The sequence below is a fragment of the Zosterops lateralis genome (genome assembly GCF_965231275.1).
Source record: "Zosterops lateralis genome assembly, chromosome: 8".
NCBI lineage: Eukaryota > Metazoa > Chordata > Aves > Passeriformes > Zosteropidae > Zosterops > Zosterops lateralis.
In genome coordinates this window covers 391,003-415,317 of record NC_139768.1, presented here as the reverse complement: position 1 = coordinate 415,317, position 24,315 = coordinate 391,003, and the positions used below count along the sequence as shown (strand labels likewise).

Below are 24,315 nucleotides of genomic sequence, written 5' to 3'. Positions count from 1 at the left end.
GTGTGCAGGCATTAGTACATGGAACTGACATTTACAGTAATGCAGGAGTGACAAGGTCTCTGTGCAAGCCTGGGCAGTTCTGTGCACCCTCTGCTCGGGGTGCTGTGTATAGTGCACACCTAATGCTCCTCAGGAAGCTGAGCCTCAAGGGTTTGTTCTTTTTCTGGGGACAGAAAATAAGAAATAAACTCACGCCTGTACCTTTTCCCCCAGTAGTTTAAATGGGCTTAATTCTGAAGGTGAAAAGCATGAGTGAAAGGCCAGGAAAAGAGGGTGAGAGAGAAGGTTGGTTGTGTTTCTGCATTGGCACTTGGAGATGCAGCTTTAAAGTGAGTTAATTTAGCCTCTCTATTACTGACCTCAAACAGAAGATAACGTGGTGAAGCTCTATCAGTACATGGAATGAATTTGGGTACCATGGGAAATAAAACAGCCAGGAGTTATGAGCTGATAAAACTAAAAATTGAGGAAAGGGAACACATATTACAGCTGGGCATACTGAGTGTGTCTGCAGTGGGAATGATTATCCTGGAAAGTCTTATGCCAAAAGAAACTTTAGATAGTGAGATACTGATGGGCTGTAAACAAGACATTTTAGCAATATTCTATACTATTAAAAAACGTGTTTCAAATTCAGGGTGGCTCCAGAGTTAAGACTTGTACTCTCTGGTGTGCTAAGTTGTGTGTGTGTATATATAATGTACCTAAGATAGTAAACTTCAGCGTGTGTACAAAGAACCCCTTAACCCTGAGGTTCCTATTTCTTGTGAAATAAAGTGTAGTTTATATGTTCTGTTTGCACTTAATACCAATTGTTTGCAGTTCTGTAACTTTCCATTTACAGCTACAGCAGCTGTTTATATAGGGGTAAATATTCCAAGTGTTTAACATACTCTTAGCTTCACTCAATGACATTTTGTGATTGAGAGGGGAGTCTGCAATAAATAACTGGCTCTCCAGGGGCCTGAACTCAGAACGTGCTCTCTCTGCCTGTCCCCTTGGCTGGGACTGGGGGCTGCCTCATTCAGTGAGGGAGCAGCAGCTGTGCATGGACAGGGCTTTACTCAGCCCCACGCTGGACCCAATCACCATCGAGACAGAACTGATTATTTTGTATAAATTTGAATTTAATTTCCCTGCAGTTTCAGCAGCTTCACATCCTGCCTGTTGTGGCCTTAGGTCATTCACAGCTTTCCTCCCAATACAGGGAAAAACAGTCTTTGCTTTTCTGTCTGTGATATTGGTCAATCTGTCATTAAGCACTTAGGGTTCCGTGGTATCATTCTTCTCACTGCTGTTGACAGTTTTAATTAGACACTACTGATACTCAATCAGGACAGACCATGTTGTTTTGTATTGAAACACAAAGGTATTGAAATTTACAGCCAAGGTGTGCCTAGTAAGATTCAGCAAGGATGTGAAGATTAAGTTCTGTACAAGTTCTGTTCTCATTTCACTGGTGGTATTTTGTAGTAAATGCAAAGTTTAGAGGAATTAAGAGATTTCTCTGCTTTCAGTTATTGCTGGGATTTCTGAAATACTGAAAGGATTTTGGTCTATGCCGCTAAATTTATGTTACATACTTAATATTTTTCTAAATACCAGGTGGTTTGGTGTTCTTCAGATGCTGGCATGTCTGCAAAGTGCAGTTATATAACCTGAAGTTTCCCCAGTAAATTGGCCAAGTCCTAGTTCAGTCAAATAACCATAAAACTAGAAAATGCCTGATAGTTTAGGCTTTTTGCTTCTTTGTCTTACGTGACTCCTGAGCAGATAATGCTGTGCTCTGTGTGGTTGTGTCTTTACTGAAGGAGTGGTGAAGAATTGGAAAACTGGAACAGGAAAGTGGTGGAGTTGCCATCCTTGGAAGTGTTCAAAAAACCCCGAGAAGTCGTGGCACTCACTGCCACAGTTTAATTGATAAAGTGCTGTTCAGTCAAAGGTTGGACTTCGTGACTTTTCCCACCTTAAAGATCCTGGGATTCTGTATAGAATAATGGCTGTTAGCATCACCTTACTTTTTAGATATTTGGTGTTTTCCTTACTTTTAAGGCTTTATGTGTATGTTACTAATTCTTAATATAGTTGCAGCCATAACAGAGGTTTTTAGTAATTTTCTTAAATGATTTCCTTCTTCTGGGCCAAAGAGATGTTAGTTAATTTATTTTTCACATTGTGTATATGTTATACCTGATTTTAATTTTTTTAAGTGATTTGGAACGAGCTGTATTGTGGGAAAACTGCAGAAATTAAAGATTGTGTATTTCAGAGATGGCTTAAGTTGCATGAAAACATTTTCTTACAGAAGCTAGTTTTCTTAGTTGCAACTGAATTGTTCTTAATTCCTTCAACATAGAAGTGAATCCTGCTAGTTTTCTAAAGACTCTGCCCATGTAAATTGTGGAGCAGAATTACTCATGTTAATAGGATTAGAAGTCCTCCTATAATTTCATCCACTTCTAAAATTGCAATCTCTTCATTTGTAGCCATATATAACTTCTAAAAGTGCATTCAAATGTTGTCAATAATAGGAAACAGAACTTCATCTGCTGGAATTGCTTGTGCCTGCCACCACTTATCTGTGTTGCTGATTTATCAATCTTAAAGGAAAACACTCTTTCCTATAAATTACTGCAGAAGGAATTGATGCTTTGTGTTTCTGTAAATGCAACAAGGCACTGAGTTTTATTTTGCACCTGAGTCTAAATGCTGAATCAGCTCCCCCTGGGAGGGTCACACAACATCCCAGGACTACCAAGTGCTTCAGACCTGTTAATGAACCAAGGACTCTGATGGTGTTTTTTCATAGTTTGGGTCAACCAACTCCTGCTCTTGACCTTCTTCCATATCTTTGTGTGCTGTTTCTAGTTACAATAATTGTAGCTTCTGCTCTTCTCACAAAAAAAACCCAAAACCAAACCAGATCGAGTGAATGTGGGATATGATCAACTAATTTTCCTACCCTAAATTCAGTGCTATGAATAGCCACTTAATTGGTTTAGAGCCTTAAGCTCCAATTAAAAAAAAAAAAAAGAGTGGGGGAATTAATCAGGGCCTTGGAGATCTGCAGTGATACATGGAGTTTTTCTGACAAACTTGAGCTTCTCACCTGCTAAGATGCTTTTGGAAATTGTGCCAATTGTGTGCCCTGAAAGGCTGTAACCCGGGGTGTACAGTGATGCAGAGAAGAGAGCACCTCAGCCTCTCAAGTGCCTGGATGCTTAGGCACTACCACAGGCAACTTTTGTATTGGATCATGATTGAGGTTTGATTTGTTTAGTCTCCGCACTGATTTCAGTGTGCACATCGATGAAAGTGTTGGCCCAACCTGCCCAAGGTCATCCTGCAGCCATTCTTACAGAGTGGGTAATGCACTTTATCCCAGCTGGAGCTCTGCCAGCCCCTCAGAGCTGCTGCTGCTCCGAGGTTCAGCCCCCCAGAGCTGTGAGTGCCTTCTCCTGCTCGTGGGGATCCCCAGCCTTAAAGACAAGGCAACAGTGCCCTGCCCAAAACTGGTGCACTGAGGTGGAGCTTAGTGACTGCTGTGGGCAGCTGTTCCCTCAGGAGAGGAGCTTTTCACCTGGTCACACAGCCAGCCACAGGGAGGTGCTGTGAGATGGGCTTTGGAATTCCCTCTGTGAGTCTTTCCCATCTTGGAAGTGGAAAGGGGACCCCAGTGCACCCAGCTGAGACACCCTCGTGTAACAGCAGTGGGCAGAATGGTTTGTGATCATCAGAGCCCAGGACAGCCTTATTCCATATGTTGTGGATAATGATAAAGATGCACTCACTTGTTTTTCCAAGCCCTTGGAAAGGCAAGACTGGCAGGTGCTTCTGCTAGAAACAAAGTCAGGGGAGATGTGATTGTCTCCACAGCTGGCAAACAGCACAGTTGTGATCCTCTCTCTCCCCTGGCTCTCTGCGTGCCTGCAGCCTGTGCCCTGCCTCCACGGCTCCCTGCTAGGCAGCCCAGCCCTGCAGCCTGGCATGCCCTGGGCCCGTCCCCCTGACACAGGGGCATTCAGGGCTGCTGGCTTATGGGGGCCAGCCTTCTTTTGTCAGCAGAATTCTTCCTGAAGCTCTTTAGTTTTGGTTCCCAAGGTATAAACTTGTGGGTCTGACTTTTATACCAGTTCAGTAAAGGTTTTCTCAAAAATCTTGGCATTTAAATGCCTTTTCCCTGGTGGTGCCCATGACAACAGAACCATTGGTTTGGGTATTCTGTGTCAGCTTTCTGTGGGCAGCAAAATTCCTTTGCAGCTCTTACTTGACCTCATTAAAAACAGGAAAAAAGATTCACCCTGTTATACAATTGTCCAGCTAAGAACTGTGCATATAAGTAGATTTTGTTAAAAAATTATATTCATATCTTAAAAGTAGACGAATTGCACATATGATTCTGCATTGGAATTGAGAATTGCCCTTGCCAGGAGATAAATGGTTCTCTGCAATGTTTCTTGAGATTGCTGGCAGTATTTAAGGAGAGGGGAATAAGATGGTTTCTTGTCTATGCAGTTGCTTCATAAAATAAAATTTCAGTCAGATCTGGTACATGGTCTGGGAAATTACAAGTCCAGTCTGTTCCTTAGAATGGCATTAAATTTATTTTTGTGCTTGACTTTGTTGCAGCAAAGCTGCTATTTGTGTTACTCCAGTACTTTTTCCTTTAGGGAAGGGGTTGTTCATCCTCTTGAGTGTTTTTCATGAGAGAAGATGAACTCTTGGTGTTAAGTGTCCATAGTACATTTTTGTTCTTTTATCACCATGTGCTTTTACCTGGTTGGAGAAGTGTTAAAAAAGGGTAAGTGTCATGTTTCATCTTTAAGTATAACATATTTCTGCTTCCATGTGTTTCAGTCTTGAGAAGGCATAAAGGGATGTTGAGAAGTTCTTGCTGCCAAAATTAACGTGTTACTGTATGCAAATCTGACACTGATATGAATAACTGAGGGTGCTAATTTCAACACAGCAATTATGCATTGAGCATGTTCATGAGTGGCAGAACAGGATTTGAATTCTTGTTTTAATCTGGAACAAAAAATGTCTTGAATGAAGGAGGCCAGAGTCCTCCAGCTCTCAACAGCATAGAGAAACAAAGATGCATGACAGAAAGGAGGGGGAAAAAATCATTTTCCCTTGAATGTTACTCATGAGAACACTACATTCTTATACTTTGAAGCAATTATACCTAATGTGTGATATTCTGTAGCTGACCAAAAAAATCATATTCTTTCCAGTTTGTTGATACAGTGTCTCTGTAGCTGCTTCCCCAGAGGCTTTCCTGGGGACAGGAGCAATCAGAGGTAGGGCTGGCTGTGTGTTCCCTGCTCCAACCCTGATCAAGTCCTATAAACCTTCTGAAATTACAGTCTGTATGAGTATCATCCTCTCCCTGCAAATTTGATGTATTACTAGTAAAATTCTGATTTTTTTGTGTGTGCTTTGATGTCAAGTGTTCTTTATACTGTGCATTCTAAATATAGACAGAGTCAGTGCCAAAGACCAAGTGCAAACTTACAAAACCATCATTGATAGAAAGTCCTGTCTCTTTAATGACTTCCTCTGGAAACTGTAATTTGAATCATATGATTTTTCTGCAGTAGCAGTAGGAGAGAATATCAGAAAAATAGTTATAATATAGTTTTCAGAATTTTAAACTTTTCATCTGTACAAACTTAACCTTGTAGAAAACAGTGCTGGTCATTTGAATTCCTTGACTATTTGGCAAGACTAACTCTGTAAAGCAAGTTACATCTAAAGAGAACACAATCCCAGGCATAGCTAGTGTTCTGGTGACTTTTTGGTCCGGATTTTTAATGTTTAAAAACATTGGTGTTTTTATGGTAAATGCTTGTGGGGCACTCTGGTAGTTTTGGCTTTGGAGTTGGTTTCTTTTAGCTGGGGAGGCAAAACCACCTGGCAATGCTCTCCAGCCACGGGCAGGCTCAGAGGGCTGCTGGCAACGTGTTCTCCCTGTGTTAACTCCTGTGAAAGGGAAAGCCAAATGAGCCCCTGTTAATGGGAGCAGAGCTGTGGGAAAGGACAAAGATGGGAATGAAGTGGAATGGGGAAAGACACAGAGGAAATGAGAGGCTGATGAGGAGACTGAGGCCAGTTGGAAGGAGGTGGGTGGGGTGGCAGGAAATGTGAGATTAGAGTGGGAGTCTAAAGAAATTAGAGTTTTGAAAGGATAGAATAATAGAGTTAGAGACAAAGATGGTGTAAAGATAATGGGAAAACAGATAGGAGGTGCAAAGGAGGAAGATGGTGAAAATGAATATTCCAAAAAGTGGAGGGGAGGATCACAGCCTTTTGTTCATAGGGACCAGCATGAACTTCTAATACATATCCTTGTCTTGGAAATTAGATCCGACACAGTTCTGAGATTCTTTCTTGATGAATATCCCAGGGAAAAGCTGTTAAATGCTGCTGTATTGATGAGTATTTTCATTACTGTGCTGGACCATTGGTTCAATGTCTAACATGTCACTATTCCCATCTGATGTCTTTGTGCAGTTTCCATAAAGACGGAGTTTTCATGGCTGCAATTTAAATTTGTTAAACATTTACCAGATGTCTTGTCTTGCATCAAAACATATGTATGACTTAAAATACCAGGAATGCAAAATATGAATTTCTAGTCCATGGGAGCTGAGGATATTGGCAATTTCTACTAAAAAATCACAAAACACAATTAGAGTGTGTGCAAGTAAACCAAGATGGCAATATAAAGGATTAATTTTGAGTGCAACTTTCATCTGGCTGATTTGATTTGTCCAATGCAATGTCAAATAATGTAAACTTGGTTTTGCAATGCTGTAGGAGAGTAGAAGCCAAGAAAGTAAGCTGTGAAAATACTGGGCTTCAGGAAAATTCAAGCTGTTTTGTGGAATTGGCTTCAAATCCTCTAATGCCAGTCAGTTCCCCTGAGATTTCCAGCAGTAAATTTGTAGCTATACGTGTGCAAAGTGCATTCCTGTGTATAGTTCTCTCTGCTGCTCCTGCTGCCCTGAGTGCAGTGGGCAGTAAAGCTCCTGTTCAGCTCCCTCCCTCTGGGTGCTCCCGTGTGGAGGGTTACAGAGGTGAATTCACTCGCTCCTGGATGCACATTTGGTCACAACAAAAATCCAAATTGTCAGATTGAACTTGTGTTTTCTGTGAGGGAGAGAAATACTGAAAGTGGCTATTGGGGTCCATAATTTCTCTTTTTCTTCTTGTGGGTTTGCTTTCTGAAGGATCCTGCAAGATAGAATCCCTGCAGGAATGCCATGACAGTTACACGGGTGCATTTGGGAGGGGAGCAGATTTTGGATTCCATAAGTTAGAGATGGAGTTAGTTCCAGAGTGATGGTGTTGGAAGAAAAATAAACCAAAGGAAACTACTCTAGAGAAGGCCATTTATAGCATGAATTGTTGGTAGAATGCCAGATAAAGATAAGAAAGCTGTGACAAAACGGGTTATGCTTTTAATCCGCTGACTCATTATATTGAAAATTGCTTTTAGCAGTGTAAGCAGCACATCAGCCCAAAAGGAGAAATTGTCAAGAAGAAAGAGACTGTTCACCATTAACTGCTCTTTTCTTGCCTTCCTAACATACACTAACAGGCGTAGATATGTTTCCTGTATTTTCTCCTTCTTTGTCTTCTGTTATTTTTGCATTTAAAGCTTTAATTTTTTTTCTTCCAATTGTGGATGTAGAATTTGAAACAAGGATGATGTTCTTTGATTTGTCTCAGCATTTCAAAGGGAACAGCAATGCCACCATTTCTGAATGGATATACTCTGTCTGGGGGCCCAAACTTCCTATCCCTCACTAGTCTAGTTGTTTTAATGACTTGCCAATAGTGGCAATATTTGCATGTTTTGCCATTTGAAATGTCTGTATGCACAGGAATTTTCCAGTTTTTTCTTTGGCCAGTGGCAGCTCTCCTCAGGGTGAGATGCAAAGGTGGAAAAATTCTGCTGTTTTCTGTATTTATGGTGTTTGGCTTGTGAATATTTTGAGGGAAAAGTCTTTTTGGTTTAAATACTTCTCCAAGTATTCACTTTCTAATTAAGCTACAGAGCACCTGTTGCAGCTGAAGGATTTCTCACCTCAGTGCAACTTTGTCAATGGTCAATAATTTCTATGATGTGTTGCTGAGGCAGTCGGTCTGTAATTGACTCAGAGATTTAAAGTGAGTCTCTTGCTGACATCGTGTTTATTGTTTGGAGTTCCAGATTAATTACAGCATGTATTGTAGTTGCTGTATTATGACCTCCATCTGCTTTTTATTAACTTTCTCTGTAAATGAGAAGCTGTCAATGCTGTTTCTTACATTCTGAAGAAAAATTCCCCCCAGCCCCACAATTGTGTACTTTAAAAATTAAAGCACCGTTGTGTTTCGATCCCAAGTTTGTTTATTTCTTTTATTCCTGGAGCAGCTGACTCAAGCCTGGATGACTCCTGCCTGTTTTGCAATAAATAAATGGACAGAAGGACCATCCCGGGCCATTTGGAGCCGGCCCGGGGTCGGTGCTGGTTCTCCCGGTCCGGGCAGTGGGACACACACAAACCCTCATCCCCCCAGTGCCACAGCTGGGGCAGCTCCTCCTTTACCGGGTCCCTTCTCCAGGCTGGGAGTGCCGGGTTCACAGAGCAGCCCAGCCCTGATCCTGCCTCCTGTGCGGGCGGGTGACAGGCCCGAGGCTTTTAGAGAAACTCACCTTTCCCGAGCCTTTTGTCTCCGCCGTGCTCGGGCTGTGTGCCCGCAGCCTGAGAGCCTGAATTCATGGGTTTGGGCTGCTCAGAGGAGGATAAAATCTATTTGTGTCACACTGGTGGAGGCTTTGAGGGAACTGCAGGTAGCAAAGGAGGCAGCAGGTGGGCGTTCTGCTTCAGCTCCAGCTACACAAGAGTGATTGAACTTGGGTCATTCCTGTAAAGGAGGAAGATTTGGAGCTTTTCTGGTTTTGATTGGGGCGTGCTGTGTTTTCTGTGAAGGCCAGAGATCTGTTTACACTCGGCCACACAAGGGAAGGGTAAAGTGCAAACACAGTTGTAATATGAAGGGAATTATCAAGGGGCTTGACATCCAGTGAGTGCTTGGCAGGAACTGTAGTAAAACTGAAATTTCAAGCCCAGAAATGTAGTAATATAAACTTATTGCTGTGGTTAAATTACTTGAGAGCACAAATTTGTCACGATCTTTCAGAATCCAATTTCTGAATTCCAGTTTGAAGTTGAAACTAGTTGATGCACTGGTTTGGGATTTTCAGGAGCTTGTAGCCAGCAGATACCTGGCACTGGGCTCTGCACTGCATTTGCATGTAAACTGGAGACTGAGAGTGTTCCACTCTGATGCCCATCTTTCTATTTAAGCTCAATTTTTGGGACACAGAATGCAATTTATCAGAGTGACTGCTGAAATTCACGTTGCAGAGATGCTCAATAGGTGATTAATTTCCCAGAGGTGAGTTTTGCTGTTAGTGTGATACTGGGGAGAGACAGATGGACAGAAGTGATGCAGAGACAATTCATCTGAGAACAGCTCAGGAATGATTTCTTGATTTGAAAGGCAACACTGGACATCTTCAGGTGTTTGGTGTTCTTATTTCTCAGTATATCACAAAGAATTGCCCTTGCAGAGGAACAGAGTGGGCAGTGTTTGCTTGCTCTGAGCCCCTCCCTGAAAAGAAAAGCAGGTTTTAAGTCACTCTTCTTCAGGAGGTGAAGGATCTCTTCCCAAATCAGCTGCAAACTGCATGTTTTACTGGTGACAAAAATTAGAGTGCTATATACATATTCCCATGCTAAGAGCTAAGAAATGGTTGATTGTTACGTGATTAAAATGTGAGTCAGTATTCACATAAAAAGCTGTTGGTATAAAGGCATCTAGAAGGTTTTGGTATTCAGAACCCATTTAATATCAGCAGATGGATAATGTTTTTGTTGATCAGGTTCATCCCAAGTGGGTTTAGAAGGAAGATGGAAACTCTGCTTTCCTTATCTCTGTTTGCCTTTTTCTTCTGGAGACCACAGCCTGCACAGTGGTGGTGCATGGGAAAAGCCATGCTGGCTGGGAAGAAAAGTACCTTGTGCTTCTAAAAAATAATAAAAGAAATAGTCATGTTCAGTCAATGGCAGAAACTTGTTGATACCATAGCAATTTTTGAGTCAAATTTCATAGGCTTAATATTATCATAAGTTTAAAATATGTATTGATCTTTCAAATTTCAAGGCCAAGATGTAGAGATGGGTGTGTGTTAATGATCTGACTCTGTCAAAGAAAATGACTTCTTACAGCTTCAAAAAAGAGTTCAAGAACTTTTTCTTATTTAGTATCTATCTGTTATCAGCAATGAAATTAGTGTCTGGTACATGGGAAGAAAATCTAGGCATGTGAGAGTGGTCTGCTTGTACTGGAGTTCCTCTTTGTAAGAACTTCAATCAGTGTGGACTCTTAGACTGGAGTTTTTTCATTTTCATCTAATTCATGTAGCTGTTGCTCCTTGAATAGCTCTCAAGAAGACAGTTTAGATGTTTCTTTATTGGGCTTGTCATTTTTCTTTGTTTAGAAAAAAAAACAGCAAACAAACAAAAAATGACACCTGTCTACTGTGTTCATTGGGAATACAGTTGAAATAACCACTAAAAATATAATAATCTAGGAAAAGGAAAACTTTCCTGGGAAAATTAATTTCACAGACTGTGACACTAAAGCTGAGAAGGTAAAGTATTTGTAATGGTGATCAAAAATGTTCTGTGGGCTCTCCTTGGCTTTAGTGACCTGCTGTCTGATACTCTGTTGGGAAGCAGCTGCTTTTATCTTTCTGATAACATTTCACTCCATCCCGATTCCCAGGGGGACAGGTCTGTGTGTCCTGTTTGCTCAGGCCTGTGTAGTGCACTGATCTTTGCTCCAGGCTGACTGCATCCTCCTGATGCACACACAGGATTCCTCCTGCAGTGGCTGTGTCCAGCCCAGCTCACACCGCGGGGTGCAGACATCAACAGCTGCAGCAATGGGCAGGGACTGCATGTGGGAGCTCTGCAAGGGAGGCTGAGCCTGAGGCCTCAATTCAAGCTCACGAGTCAGATGATGTTTTTTATTTAGAAAAACACAGTCACAAGGACTTTTTTGAGCATGTGTGCGTGAGAAACTAAAATTATCTCATGGTTTATGCATTAAGAATTGCAACCCTGAGTTTGGGTCTGTGTGCAGTGAAGATACAGTGGTGTTATTTCTGATAGGAATGTCGTGGCTGTTTTCAGGTCCTCTGTTAAGCTGATCTTACAATACTATAGCTTTTTTCTTCTCTGTATTTTCTTTCATTGTGATTCTGTGTTTGTGCTTTGAGATACAATGGCAACAGACACTGAAGTCATGAGCTGTGAATTTGTTGGGTCCATGCTGAAAAAAATGAGCCATAACAGCCTTAGTGTCCTGCTGAGAGACTGCCTTGCTTTGGGGGGCTGCTTGGGCTGGAGGCTGAGGAGCCAAGAGACAGCAGAGGGCTGCATGGTGTGTGCCTTTTTGTGCCTGACTGTGTTTGCAAAATGGCCCTAATGGCTCTTTTTACAAGTTAAATAAGGAATTGAAGCTAATCGTGGTGGTAACTGAAGTTGTGTAGCTGAAATGGAGTGTCTTGGTGATTACAATTAATTCGTTCTCGTTTCTTCTTTTCAGGTTTTCTCCTCCACCTTGGCCTTCCCCTTCTCCCTTGAAATCTGGTCACTTTTCTGTTTAAATTGCCATATGATCTGTTACCTCTTCCTTGTCTTCTCTCTTTGCTTATGCCTTAAGAGAAGTCTTTCCAACCTCATTTCCTCTGTCAGTGGTCCGAAATCCAGTCATCACTAGTTTATTTCTCCAAACGTAATGTTGTACAGGTAATCTATTTTTTAAAGCTTATCTGACGTTTCTGGCTAATTCTCACTTGATTCTGAACATGAATTTTCAGTGTTCTGCTGGGATGTTTCAAAGCTGCTAAGAGATCCAATTGTGGGATTCAGCTGTGATTCATGTACGAGTGCATCTTGCTTCTTTTAATTTGTGAGGCTACATCAAAGAGGTATTACACTCTAAAGCCATTTTAAGTAGCCTTTTGCAGATATTGCCATTTTCTTTTGAGCTACACTGATATCTTTGAGAAACAAGATGCTTTGCTCTGCTCTGCCAGGTGCTGCACTGCATTTCTTCAGGTGTGTGTGTGTGAGGTCAGTGTGTTACTCAGTCCCTGCTTTGTGAATACCTGTGTCCCTGTGTACAGAAGTGTGTTACTGTAGGTGATGGAGAGAAGGGAGGGGGGATTGCTGCTGCACTCAGGCAGCTGTTACAGGACAGGGTGCAGAGCTGTGCTCTGGGGGTTAGAGCTCCTCAGCTGGCAGCCCCTGAACTGTAACAAGAGTGAGGGGCTGTGTGTAAACTGCCCTCCCTGGAGGAACAGTGTGCAGGAGCAGTGCAACGACTGTTGGCTTTCTCCTGCTTCCTTCTCATGTTCTGGCCTGAACAGAAATTCTTCTGAAGATGGAGTTAGGTGCCAGTAATGGGGAAAATGAAGAGTGTAAAAGTTCTGGGAAGACAAAGAGTCTTTCAAATGTGTGTGCACATATAGACAGTGGCTCTGGCTGCTCCCAGGGACATTTCATAATCAGTTGTTTGTCCACAACAAACAGATCCCCCAGAATGCCCAGAGCCTCAGGGTGTCTCCTCTGAAGACACCATTAATTGCTTGCAGCCCATGTGGACTTTTATGATGTTCTGGGTAGGCTTTTGATCATGCCCAAGTGAGCTGGGTGAAATCTTGTTCAGAGAAAATGATGCTGCAGTCTAATTTCAGCTAAAAAACAAGAAAAAAGACAAGCTGCAAACGAAAAAAGTGCACGTTGTTTTTGAGTGATACCTCTGAGAATACTCAGGAGTCTGCAGAAGGAAATGGCTCATTGCTTTCTGCCTTAGTACACGAGTAGTTTTTTCCTTGTGTGGTTTAGACACTGGGAGGAGAAGAGATTGCCCGGAGTTGTATTGGAGGGAGGATAAGAATTCCTTTAAACTGGTAAGCCAACAGCACAAGTGCCCAAGTGATGAATTTATTATTCAATTGAGCTCCTTTACATGTGCCCTTACTCCTGAGCGTTTGTTCCATGCTTTTAGCTTCAGTGTTGCTTTTCCATGGCAATAGTTTGAGCCTATTTCAAGTCTTTCTTGGCTATTACCAATCATCTACTTTGAGGGAATATCCACTCCTAAAACTGTGCACACAGTATTTCTAATTTATTTATGAACGTTAATAAATTGTTTCTATTTCATTATCCTTTTCTCCATATTAATAGGAAGCCTTACTTGACCTTTTTGCTTAAATCACTTTTTTTTCTAGGTCTGTATTTTTTCATCTTATTGTAGAGTGATCATTGTATTTGCCCTTTTAGATGAGAACATACCAATTTCTATGTGTTAATTTGTTGTTTTTTTCTTTTAACCTCTCCTATAGCCTAGTGTGTTTTTGTTAGTACTTGTGAGACAGACACTCTCATAACTTATCCTTAAAAATGCTGAATCTTTTGTCTTTTTATTTGAATGTCTCAAGTTCTGTAATACTCTGGGGCTATTCAGATCTTAATCAGCCACTGGTTAAGAATGACTGTCATCTGCCCTGGTGTTGCCCAGTTGTCTGGCTATTTTTAGAGTTAGTGGTATTTTGGTTTTTGTGTTACTTAAGGCTATTCCTCCTGTAAACAAGCTGGATGCATAGCTGTGATCTGAAGAGCTGCCCCAGATGTTAAATGTTACACTTGAATTTCAGGAGAGGCCTACACAGTTAAATGGCTTCATTATTTGAAATATTTCTTGCCTGGCAGAAGTTGGTGTAGATGCATTTGCACTGGCACAAACATGCTTTTGCTTGGAGGAATTTTGTTTTGTTTTCTGGAGTGTCACACACAATAGTAGCAATAAAAGCTGGAGGCTTGCTGGTGTAGCTGTGGACAAAGACTGGGGAGGTGAAACTCTGCCAGAGTGTGGAGTGAGGAATTTGAGGATAGGAGCAATAAAAGACCACTTGAAGGCAGGAGTCTGGCATAATGAAGGCTGTTGAGAAAAATTTCCAGCAGTGTCTGTTGTGTAACTTCAGCTTTCTATTCTATGTAAATATTCCTCCCTTATTGAGAGGTGGAGAAGAAGGCCTGTTAAAATTAATTTTTTCTTTTCCATTCCTAAAGAAAAATATACTGCCCTTCAAAATTGATGGAAAAGATGGATTAGTATAGAATGGCATTTTCAATAGTTTGCAGGACACGAATCATGTTGTTCCTTATGAGTTAAAACCTTTTCCAGGGCCTGATGCTACACTTTATTTAAAGTGTTAAGGCCTGATATGCTTCTAGCCCACAGACCTCTTCTGAAGCCTTTGTTCTGTGATTGCAAATAGTTTGCAAAGCTTTGGTGTCTCACATCTTTATTTATGGTAGGCACCTGCTCTTCACTCTCTCTAGTTTTATATGGAATATACTCCCAGTTATACTGAGGAGCTTCAAAAAAAAGGTGATTTTCCCCCCCCGCCACCCAGTAAAAACAGGTCTCAAAGCCCACATTGCTCAGGGATGAGGAATGAGAGCATCCCCTGGACAAAGTGGCAGTGCTGTGCCCAGGCAGGGCAGTGGGGTGGTGGTCTCTGCCAGCCAGGGCTGTGCTGTGGCCCCGGGATCAGTGGGAATGAAGAACAACTGCAGGGCTGGTTGTGCTGGTCTGGCTGCCAGGACCAGACACACCAGACTGGGCACAGCCTTGTGCCTGACAACCCTCTCCACACTTCTGACACTGCCAGGGACATTCTGGGGGCTCTGACACTGCATTGCTGCCATTGCACCTGGAGGTGTTTCAAATGTTAAATGTGGAGCTTTATCCAACCCGGATTTTTGCCTTAGTGCCCAAGACAAGGTAGGATTGGGTTTTTTTCTAAATTAAATGTAGCTGTTAATCCAGGGAATCATCTGCAAAGCAAACAAGCTATTTGATTCCACAGCTATATTAAGAACTTTTGTTTCTGTAATGCACAGAAAATCAGGTTATTATGATCTATTTGTCTCTCTAAATTCTTAATCGATTCCTAAAATGATCTGTTTGTTGTTATTTGGGTACCTGTGAGTTTTCCTGCAGGTCATACACAGTTCAATGTGCTTCCAACTCATGCAAGACCAGTGCAAACACTTCAAAGTCTTTTAGTCACAAGTGACTCTTTTCAGGCAAAATTTGATGAGGATTTTGTTTTTAAAGTGTTTCACTGAAGGAAAGAGTGAACAACTTTCAATGAACAAATTTCTTTGACTTAAACTGCTCCATTTCCAGCCACTGTGTCCTTGACAAGAAGTCAAGTAAGGAGAGAGTACTCATGACCATTTCTGAAAGATTTGGTAGCATATTTTAGAATCGTCACTGGCATCAGTGGATTCTTTTTTTTGTGGGTTCTTCTTTGGTTTTGTTTTCAAGCTGAGCCATTGAGCTTTTTTCATCTTAAAAGAACAAACAAATGTAGAAATACAGGATGTTTGGCCAAAGCTGTCAGTATCAACAGAAAAGCAGTGTCCAGCTGAGATGAGAAATGGAAAAAATAGGTATTCTAAACTGTATTTTCACTCATGAGTAAGCAAATAATTTGGAATGATAGTAATCTCCTTTGGTACTAATAGGATGCCAGGCTTGATTTCAGGTCATTTTCCTACATATAATCAAATGTGTATTTAAATATAACGTTTACAAATACATGAAAATCAACTCCACAGTGGTGCTGATGGTCTGGGCTTGTGTTTTTCCTGGTTGCATCTAAAGAGCACTTGGAGCACACCCAGTGTGCCAGAATCTGCTTCTGGGAACTTCTGACTGCGACATCCACTTCAAATATCATTCACAGCTTAAATGCATTAGAACCACATGGCTTCCTGTCAACTTAAAAAAGAAAAGAAAATTTGCCCTTAAGACTGCTCTGTTGGGGTTTTGTTTGACTCTGCTCCATTGTGAAAGGCTGAAGCAGCAGATTTTTGAAGCTTCTGTAGGTTCTGTGTGCGTACCATGTTTTTGTGACTATGGTTTTTCCATCTTAAAAAATAAAATGTTTCTCAGAACTGAAAAATGCAGCATTTTTCTTGACTTCCATGAAACTTGGCAGTGAATCTTGTGTTCCTTCAGAGTTTCTGTATCCCCAGCTGAATGTGCTCAGAACTTCTTAGTGGTAAAGACTAGAGGCTTTTCTTACTGTTGGAATGAAAAGAGTGTCCAGGCACGACTTGAAGAGTTTCAGTTTTCAATTGAATAGAACAAGTTTACAGCCTTAAGTTGTATTATTTCACATATCTTTAGTAGGGAAGTGGTTTCAGTCACTGAGATGATGGGAAAGGCAGATCTTGTGTTACAGCTGTTTTCTCCTGCCATTTGGAATATATTTGTTTTTATATTCCCTGAGATGTATTTATTTGTCTAGCATAATGAATTGCATTAATTCAAGAGTCAGAAGAGTGCTGAGAATTTTTTAAGAACAGTCTGTTGTATCACAGGAGAAAAAGGCACTGCAAAAGGGCAGAGGAGTCAAGAGCAGGGGAAAGGGGCATCACCTGCAGTGTCATACCCTTGTTTCAGTTGAGCATTTCTTTGTTTGCTCTAACCGAACTTCCATTTAATGTTTTGGGGGCGATTTTGCACTGTGGCACTTTGTGCTCCTGGACACCAGATGGTGCTGCTGAATTGGCTGATGTGGCATTTTCACACTTGGAGTAATTGGTACCTGATTCAGTTCCAGAGTTGGGTCTGCACCCTCTGACCAGGTGTATATTATGGGATGCAGAACTGCACCAGCTCAGCCCAGCACCTTCAGTTGTTTAAGAGCAGGGTCTGAAAATTATCATGTAAACCATGTGGGCTACAGGATCAATATTTTACATCTCACTGGGCAAACCCCACCACCAGCTGGTGTTCCTGCTCATTTATGTACTTAAACTTCAGCAGTTTGTTTTAATAAAGTGTCATTTAAATTTCATTTGATAAATGCAATAGAAAACTTTGTAGAGACGCCTTCAATGCCAGGTTAAAACTGCAAAGGATAATTTGAAGAGACTAAATAAATATAACAGTGATGATAAGGGAGGTTTGAGTTTGGTGGGCTGCCAAAAAGCTTTGGGTTGTCTGCTGTTACTTTTGGTTTGAGAAGACGTGGTGGCTTAGCTGTGTAATTGCATTGCAGGCACTGTTTATGATACTGTGATGTACATTTGGAACTTGATTTCTATTTATTTTATGTTGGTTCTTATGTTTAATAAATTCATTGGGTAATCCTAATTGTGGGGCTGAAGGGATGGAATAAGATGTTTTGGTCTTCAGCTGAATCCCAAAGGCTGGTGGTGCAGTTTATCAGTGGATTATAAATAATGGGCTCAAATTTATTTGAGCAGTGAGGAAATTTTTTATAGATATTTTACTGTGTTTTTCTTACAAGTTTATTTCTTTTATAGATCCCCATATTAAAGTTTCTGGAAAAAAAGAAAACGTTAAAGAAGCAAAAGAGAAAATCATGTCTGTGTTGGACACAAAAGTAAGAAAACTTTCTTAGAATGACACCTTAGGCCCTAATTTTGTGGTGACATTGATCTCTTTAATGGGCACATTTCAAGAGAAGGTATTTATGGACGCTCTGAAGCAAAGTCTCCAATAAATGCCTTGCAGATGTTGATATTGGTGTATACCCACATATTTAAACATTTTGCAAGAAAAATACTTGCTTGAAACAGCTTTTCCAGATCTGAATTATATAGAAATAGTATTTCCAGCCATATGGCTGAAAGCATAACTGATTTGTTCATTGAATTGGGGTTTTACTTCAAAATCTGAAATGCAGCTTCACTGCAAGCAATAGGTTATGTGACCACTTCAGAGAACCCAACATTTTGTTTCTGTTTGAAGTTTGATTTTAGAAGTGTTTATGTTGTTTTATGTTTTAACTCTTACTCCATTCTTACACTCTGAAACATCAGGACCAGAATTTCTAAAACGTGTAGGTTTTGGCCGTGTTATTATATAATAATATATATAATGTATTATATTATATATATTTTATATATATTATATATATTATATATATTATATATATTATATTTTTATATTATATATAATATATATATAATAATCAAGTGTTATTTTCATTCAGCAGCAGCTCTTTGGGGCCGTGTGTGGCTCCTGTGTAGTTGTGGGGCACCTTCCTGGTTCTCTGAGCAGGTTGCCAAAAAGAACACTCCAGTGATAAGCACCACTTTTTGAACAGCTATTAACAACGTTATTATAACAACACAGCTTTTAAGAATAGCTGTAGGCTGTGCATTTTAAAAATACATACCGAAAAAATATTGTTTAAGGAAGAAAAAATACTCTTACTTGGTCCCATGGCTTTGATTTGCAAAGTCTTCATAGTGTGATCCTTTCAGATCAAACAGGGGTGCATGACTTCAGTTGAAAGAACATAGAATTAAAAGAAATTAGAATAAATTGCAGAAGGACACTTAAGTCACAGCTGATGAAAGTTCAGGGGTATTTTAAAAGCCTTAGTCATTTTTTGAAGATCCATCTTGTGAGGTATTTATCTCCCTGTTCTATTTCCTCACTAGAAAGAAAACAAGACCAAATTAACATCCAGCTGATGTTCCTATTAAACAGTGTAACTGATGTTTCCTATTAAAAACATCATCCTTGAGTAAAAGTTAAGTAACAGCAAAAATCCTTTGGAAATACAACTTTGATGTCATTCTTGAAGTTAAATTACTCTTAAAAACTGAAACATTCGGTTCTGCTGTAGCCAAATGTAACTGTGGGTATTTGATTTCCAGAGCAATCGGGTAACCTTGAAGATGGATGTTTCACATACTGAACATTCTCATGTGATAGGTAAAGGTGGGAATAATATTAAAAAAGTGATGGAGGAAACAGGATGCCATATCCATTTTCCAGATTCAAATAGGAACAATCAAGCAGAGAAAAGCAACCAAGTAAGTGTTGTTTATTAGTGAGCTCATTTGTACTGTAATTCCTGAGAGCATAAAACATTTCTAAACTTCTCTCATCAAAATGGGTTTTTGGGGATGGCGTGTTCATGTTCAGGGAAATAGATTTTTGGTGTTTACACTGTGTGGAAAGTACAGGGTTTTCTAAGTGAGCAAATCTTTAAAAACAGATGGAAACAATTTGTGATGGCTCATGAATCATTTTAATTTTTTTAAGCTAAAACTACTTTGTGCATACAGAAGTCAGCAACTTAGTGTGAATGGTAGAGAAGTGGTATGAAAAGATCTGCTCTTGTAATTTTTTTTTTCTTGTTCAACACAATGACTTATTCAACATACTGGTTGATTTTTTTGGTGCTTTTTGCTTATAGTGTAACTTAGTTGAAAACTAAACTTAGCAAAAAGGCAGCAGAAATGAATGTCCTATTGTAAGAGTTCAGCTTCATTAGAATAAATCATCGAGCCTGAACTGTACATCTTTCCTTGTGCTAATATTGGTGGGATGGTTGCTTCCAAGTCTCTCATCCTTCTATTTAAAATTCCCATTTGTGCATCCTAATGGCTGCTGAGCAAAATGCAGTAAATTCAAAGCATTCAAGAAAACCAACTGTTGTCTGACTGTTAGCACTGAGCACATGTGTACAGTAGTAATTCCATTATTAGACCTACACCACTGTATTTTTTGAGGTATCCTTTTTTTCTAGTTGTCTAAATATATATAACCTAAGATGCTGTAACATTTTTTAATATTGGCTATAGTTCTCAGCAAGTGTTTGGATAAAAATTAGGATGTCAGCAGGTGTGATTCCTTAGGGTTTTTTTAAGGAGAGCACAGCTATCTAGGTAACTTTTCCTAACTTTTCCATGCCTCAATTGAAAATATGAACCAATGTTTTTCATGTTTTTGCTCTTGCAGGTGTCAATTGCAGGACAGCCAGCTGGAGTGGAGTCTGCAAGAGTCAGAATTCGGGTAATGCTGTAGCTCAGTGTAGTGTCCCCTTGAAAACACCTGTCAGGGAAAAGGTGTATAGTTTTGAGAGCTCTGGGGTTGTTGCCTCTGCCTGGTGACGGCAGAAATGTGGGAATATATGAGAAATATGCCAAGGGTGTTGTAGCAGTGATTCACATTCTGGCCCAATTGTTAACTGGCCCAAAGTGGGCCTTGAACACCAAGTCTACACTCTCAGCAAGGTGTAAATTAATTCCATACTGTATAAAAAATTTCATCTTAACTTACCCACCACAGATGGGCTGTGGAGGCTCAGGCATCCTGTGTGAATCTATGACTTGGGAAAGGCAATTTCTGCTTCTCACATCTTAACCATTTTCATGTGTAATTTGTGTAAATAATTCAGTGTCATTCTCCACTTGTAGCTATTTTCTATCTTTTCCTCTTAGTTTCAACTCTTATGTGTATTTTGGCATGGATAATGAAAAATCAAATAAATTACCAAAAGCTTACTGCAAGTTTTTAGCCAGACATGTCACACAACCTTATTCCAAATGCTCCTGCTATTTTGGAGAAAAAAAATCAAGCAAAACTCAAAAAAAACTCTGCAAAAAACCCCCACTCTAGTATCTCTGGAAAAAGAGGTGCCTTTTTCCAAGTGATAAACTATTGTTATCCATGAACTCTGGGCAGAGGATGTGTTTTGTCAGTTGAATCATTACTGATCAGTACATTTTATGACTGAGGAATAAAATCGTTGTCGTTTGGGTATGGATCTGGTTTTCAATTATCTCCTCTTCATTATTGTTGTAGGAGCTGCTTCCATTGGTACTCATGTTTGAATTGCCTATTGCTGGAATTCTCCAACCCATCCCAGATCCTAATTCTCCTACCATTCAGCACGTGTGCCAGACCTACAACATTTCAGTTTCCTTCAAACAACGCTCTCGGATGTATGGTGCTACAGTCATTGTCAGAGGGTCACAAAACAACACTAGTGCTGTGAAGGTAATCTCTGCTCTAAAGAAGATTTCTGAATGCCATATATTTATATGTCCCAGATGGCATATATTGCCTCTTCAGCATGTTATTGTATAATCATTTGCAAGCCCTGAGGGTTTGAATTTTTTCCTGTATTTATACAGGTGAAGCATAAAAATCCATAGAAAATAGTTTTAAGGTTAGGATTTAGCATCGTTAGTAGTAAGGTTTTAATTAATCCAGTACTCACCTCCTGCACACTTGTTCAGGTTTTCAGCAATGCTGGAATACATGCTGGTCTTACCCATTTTTTAATTCAAAAACCATACAAACAAAAACCCCAGAATACACCTCCCATCTCTAATAGTTCATGCTGAGCTCGTGTCAATATGCACACAAATATATACCCTTGAAAGTTGCCCAATCAGTCAGTAAAACTGGTCTTGCGAATCCAGCGCTCAGAGATGTGAATTTGACAGCCAAGGCAAGGAACTGGCAGGAGCCTGTTCATCTTAATAAAGTAAAAAAGTGTTCTTGTTAGGAACTGGCAGCAGGAGAGATTGGTACAGTCCCAGATGGGTTTATCTCAAGCCAGTAAGAACATCTGAGCCCAGCTCCAAGAGGCAGGTTTTGCAAGTGTATCTACCCAGATAAATCTAGGCTGACTTTCTGACTGCTTTTGTGGCCACAAAAGGTCTGTTGGGACCAAACCATGTGGCACTGTCTTTCTGCCTGTTACAGAGTGCCAATTAAATGCTGCATTTGGTCATAACAGGGGAGTAGTGGGCAGAGTTTAGTGCATTTGTTACCTTTAACAAATCAATTGTGCTTTTAAACCCAACAGAGTTTTCTTATCTTGCCTGTGGAGTGCATGGCAGGAAAGGGAGCAGTCTGAGACCTCCTTTAGTGTGCCTGTGAGCACTGTTTCACTGGTTTCCCCCTTTCCCCCCAGGAAGGAACAGCCATGCTCCTGGAACACCTGGCTGGGAGCCTGGCCTCTGCAATCCCCGTGAGCACACAGCTGGACATCGCAGCGCAGCATCATCTCTTTATGATGGGTCGAAATGGCAGCAACATCAAACATATCATGCAGAGGACTGGTGCTCAGATCCACTTCCCCGACCCTAGTAACCCACAGAAGAAATCCACTGTCTACCTCCAGGGCACCATTGAGTCTGTCTGTCTTGCCAGGCAATATCTCATGGTAAATACTTTCGGTGAAGCTTGCATGAAAAAATTTCAAGATCATAGAAAATATGCTTGCTCTGCATGTATTTACAAGCTACATGTAAATCAGCCTTAGAGAGGAAGGGATGCTGTTCACACTGCAAACAGCTGATTCAGTTTTTGTCAGGGCTTTGTCAGTGTTTGTAGTTATTGAAAATATTTGTAATCTCTGGTAACATGACTTGAAAAATAACCTTGATAGTGTAACTGCAAATTGTGTTTTACTTTGCCAAGTGGTAGGTATTTTTTGTGCCTCTTTTTCAGGGTTGCCTTCCCCTCGTGCTCATGTTTGATATGAAGGAAGAAATTGAAGTAGAACCACAGTTTATAACACAGCTAATGGAGCAGTTAGATGTCTTCATAAGCATTAAGCCTAAGCCAAAACAACCAAGCAAGGTTTGTGCAAAGCTAATATTTTCCTTTTAGGCTGTCATGACAAAGTTTTAGAGCTGATTAATTGATGTGTGCTCTTCCCCCCCAGTTTAACGGATCATAAACTTGTGAAAGCCATATGTATTTTCTGCCCAAAATATCAGTTTAAATGATCCAGCAGCTCTACTTCAGGGTGATTTGACTTTCATTAAATGCTTAATAATAAATTAGCTTTCGTATAGAATACAATGATAAAGGCAGTGGGAGGTGTTTCTTGTCAAATATTTAGGCCAGTGTGGAGAGGGGACTCTTGCAGTTACCTGTGTTGTATAAAATGCCAAAGCAAGCAAAAGTTTTAAAATTTTAAATGATCATTCCGTTGTGAGCTTCCCTGTGTAGGGATATGTAAAATCACTGCAAAGAAACGTCCTGTAGAAGATGTACAAGAAGCAATGGAGTTTTGTAATTTAATTTTCCAGAAACTTATTACCTTATTCTCAAACAGCTAGGAATTTAATAGGTAAATTTGAGATGAACAACTGGGATTTTGTCCACTTCAAGGTATAAAGCTCAGGTAAAAGAGAAGATAAGATATTAATTATTAATTCAGTTATCTAGCTCTTGAGGTGCTTAACATTTGGTCTACCAAGTAGCACCAAAGTACTATAGTAATTAATTTTCTTAGAGAGGTCTTCCATCATTCTCATTGCAAATCCTTACGAAATCCCTGGTCTTAGTCTCCTGAACTTCAGACCCCTGAATTTAAATAGTTGGTAATGGGTGTTATCTCATGCCGTCTCACCCTGACTGCTGTGGCAGCCATGCAGGGGTGTGAAGAAGAATTACCTGCGTTATGGAGAAGTGTTACTCACTGGTTTTCCTTTTTTTGTTGTTGTTTTCTTTCCCTGCAGTCTGTGATTGTAAAAAGTGTTGAACGAAATGCCTTGAATATGTACGAGGCACGGAAATGTCTCCTGGGACTGGAAAGCAGCGGAGTCACCGTGGCGTCCAATCCCTCTACTGTCTCGTGCCCCGTTGGGCTGTCCTGTCCTGGTTTGGATATTTTGTCCTCAGCAGGGCTGGGACTCACTGGGCTTGGTATGCAGTCATTCAATTTATATTTTCTTTAATACTGTTTTGTTTTAAACTGAAATCACTTGTACTAGAAAAAAGGATCAGATGTGTGTTTTGTGTAAGGAATCGTGTTAAAGTGTTGGAGAATTTCAACAGCCTCTGGCCTCTCAAGGGCTTGTTATAGAACTTCTCCAAGGCTTTTGTAATCAGGTGTGGGACTCGTCCCTGTTGAAGAGTCTCTGGAAGAGAGCAAACCACTCAGCTGAAAGGGAGGGAAGCACAGGTGAGGCAGGGCATGGGTTTCACAGCCTCTCTGGCTGTGTGAGGTCCCAGGCTGTCCTGAGTTTGGGAGGGTGCTTAGGCCTGGTAACAGCACTGGGAAAGGTAACGTGGCAAACACCACATTTCAGGTCAGGATCTCACTGTAACTGAGGGATCCATGTGCTTCTAGTTTAGACCTCACCAGCTGGAAATTTAGGACAAAATTGGGTAAACTCTTCAATTTTATAGAAGCAGCTCATAGTCCAGATTGAAATTACTATTTTATTTTCAAGCTCTGAAAATACCTTTGTATCAGAAATGTATAGAGAGAAAAACCAAGTAGTTCCAGAAGAATCTAGTGACAAATCTAGACACAGGTCCTAGAAACTGAGTTGTCATGTAACCAGCATTGTCCCTTGTGACCTGCCATGC

General features: G+C 40.5%; 1 protein-coding gene across 4 annotated transcripts in view; it reads left to right on the top strand.

Moving 5' to 3' along the window:
- The window catches only part of BICC1 (BicC family RNA binding protein 1), a gene marked incomplete at its 5' end in the record, with an annotated part of 86,314 nt that overhangs the window by 47,163 nt on the left and 14,836 nt on the right, over positions 1 to 24,315 (top strand). For 3 of the 4 annotated variants that reach the window (XM_083866556.1, XM_083866555.1, XM_083866554.1), the window contains 7 exons: positions 17,481 to 17,560; positions 18,846 to 19,004; positions 19,936 to 19,989; positions 20,782 to 20,976; positions 21,902 to 22,153; positions 22,441 to 22,572; positions 23,460 to 23,646. In XM_083866556.1, coding sequence (XP_083722682.1) covers positions 17,481 to 17,560; positions 18,846 to 19,004; positions 19,936 to 19,989; positions 20,782 to 20,976; positions 21,902 to 22,153; positions 22,441 to 22,572; positions 23,460 to 23,646 — 1,059 coding nt within the window. Of the gene's footprint in view, positions 1 to 17,478; positions 17,561 to 18,845; positions 19,005 to 19,935; positions 19,990 to 20,781; positions 20,977 to 21,901; positions 22,154 to 22,440; positions 22,573 to 23,459; positions 23,647 to 24,315 lie in introns of all 4 variants that reach the window. The other variant, XM_083866557.1, reaches the window with a different exon arrangement.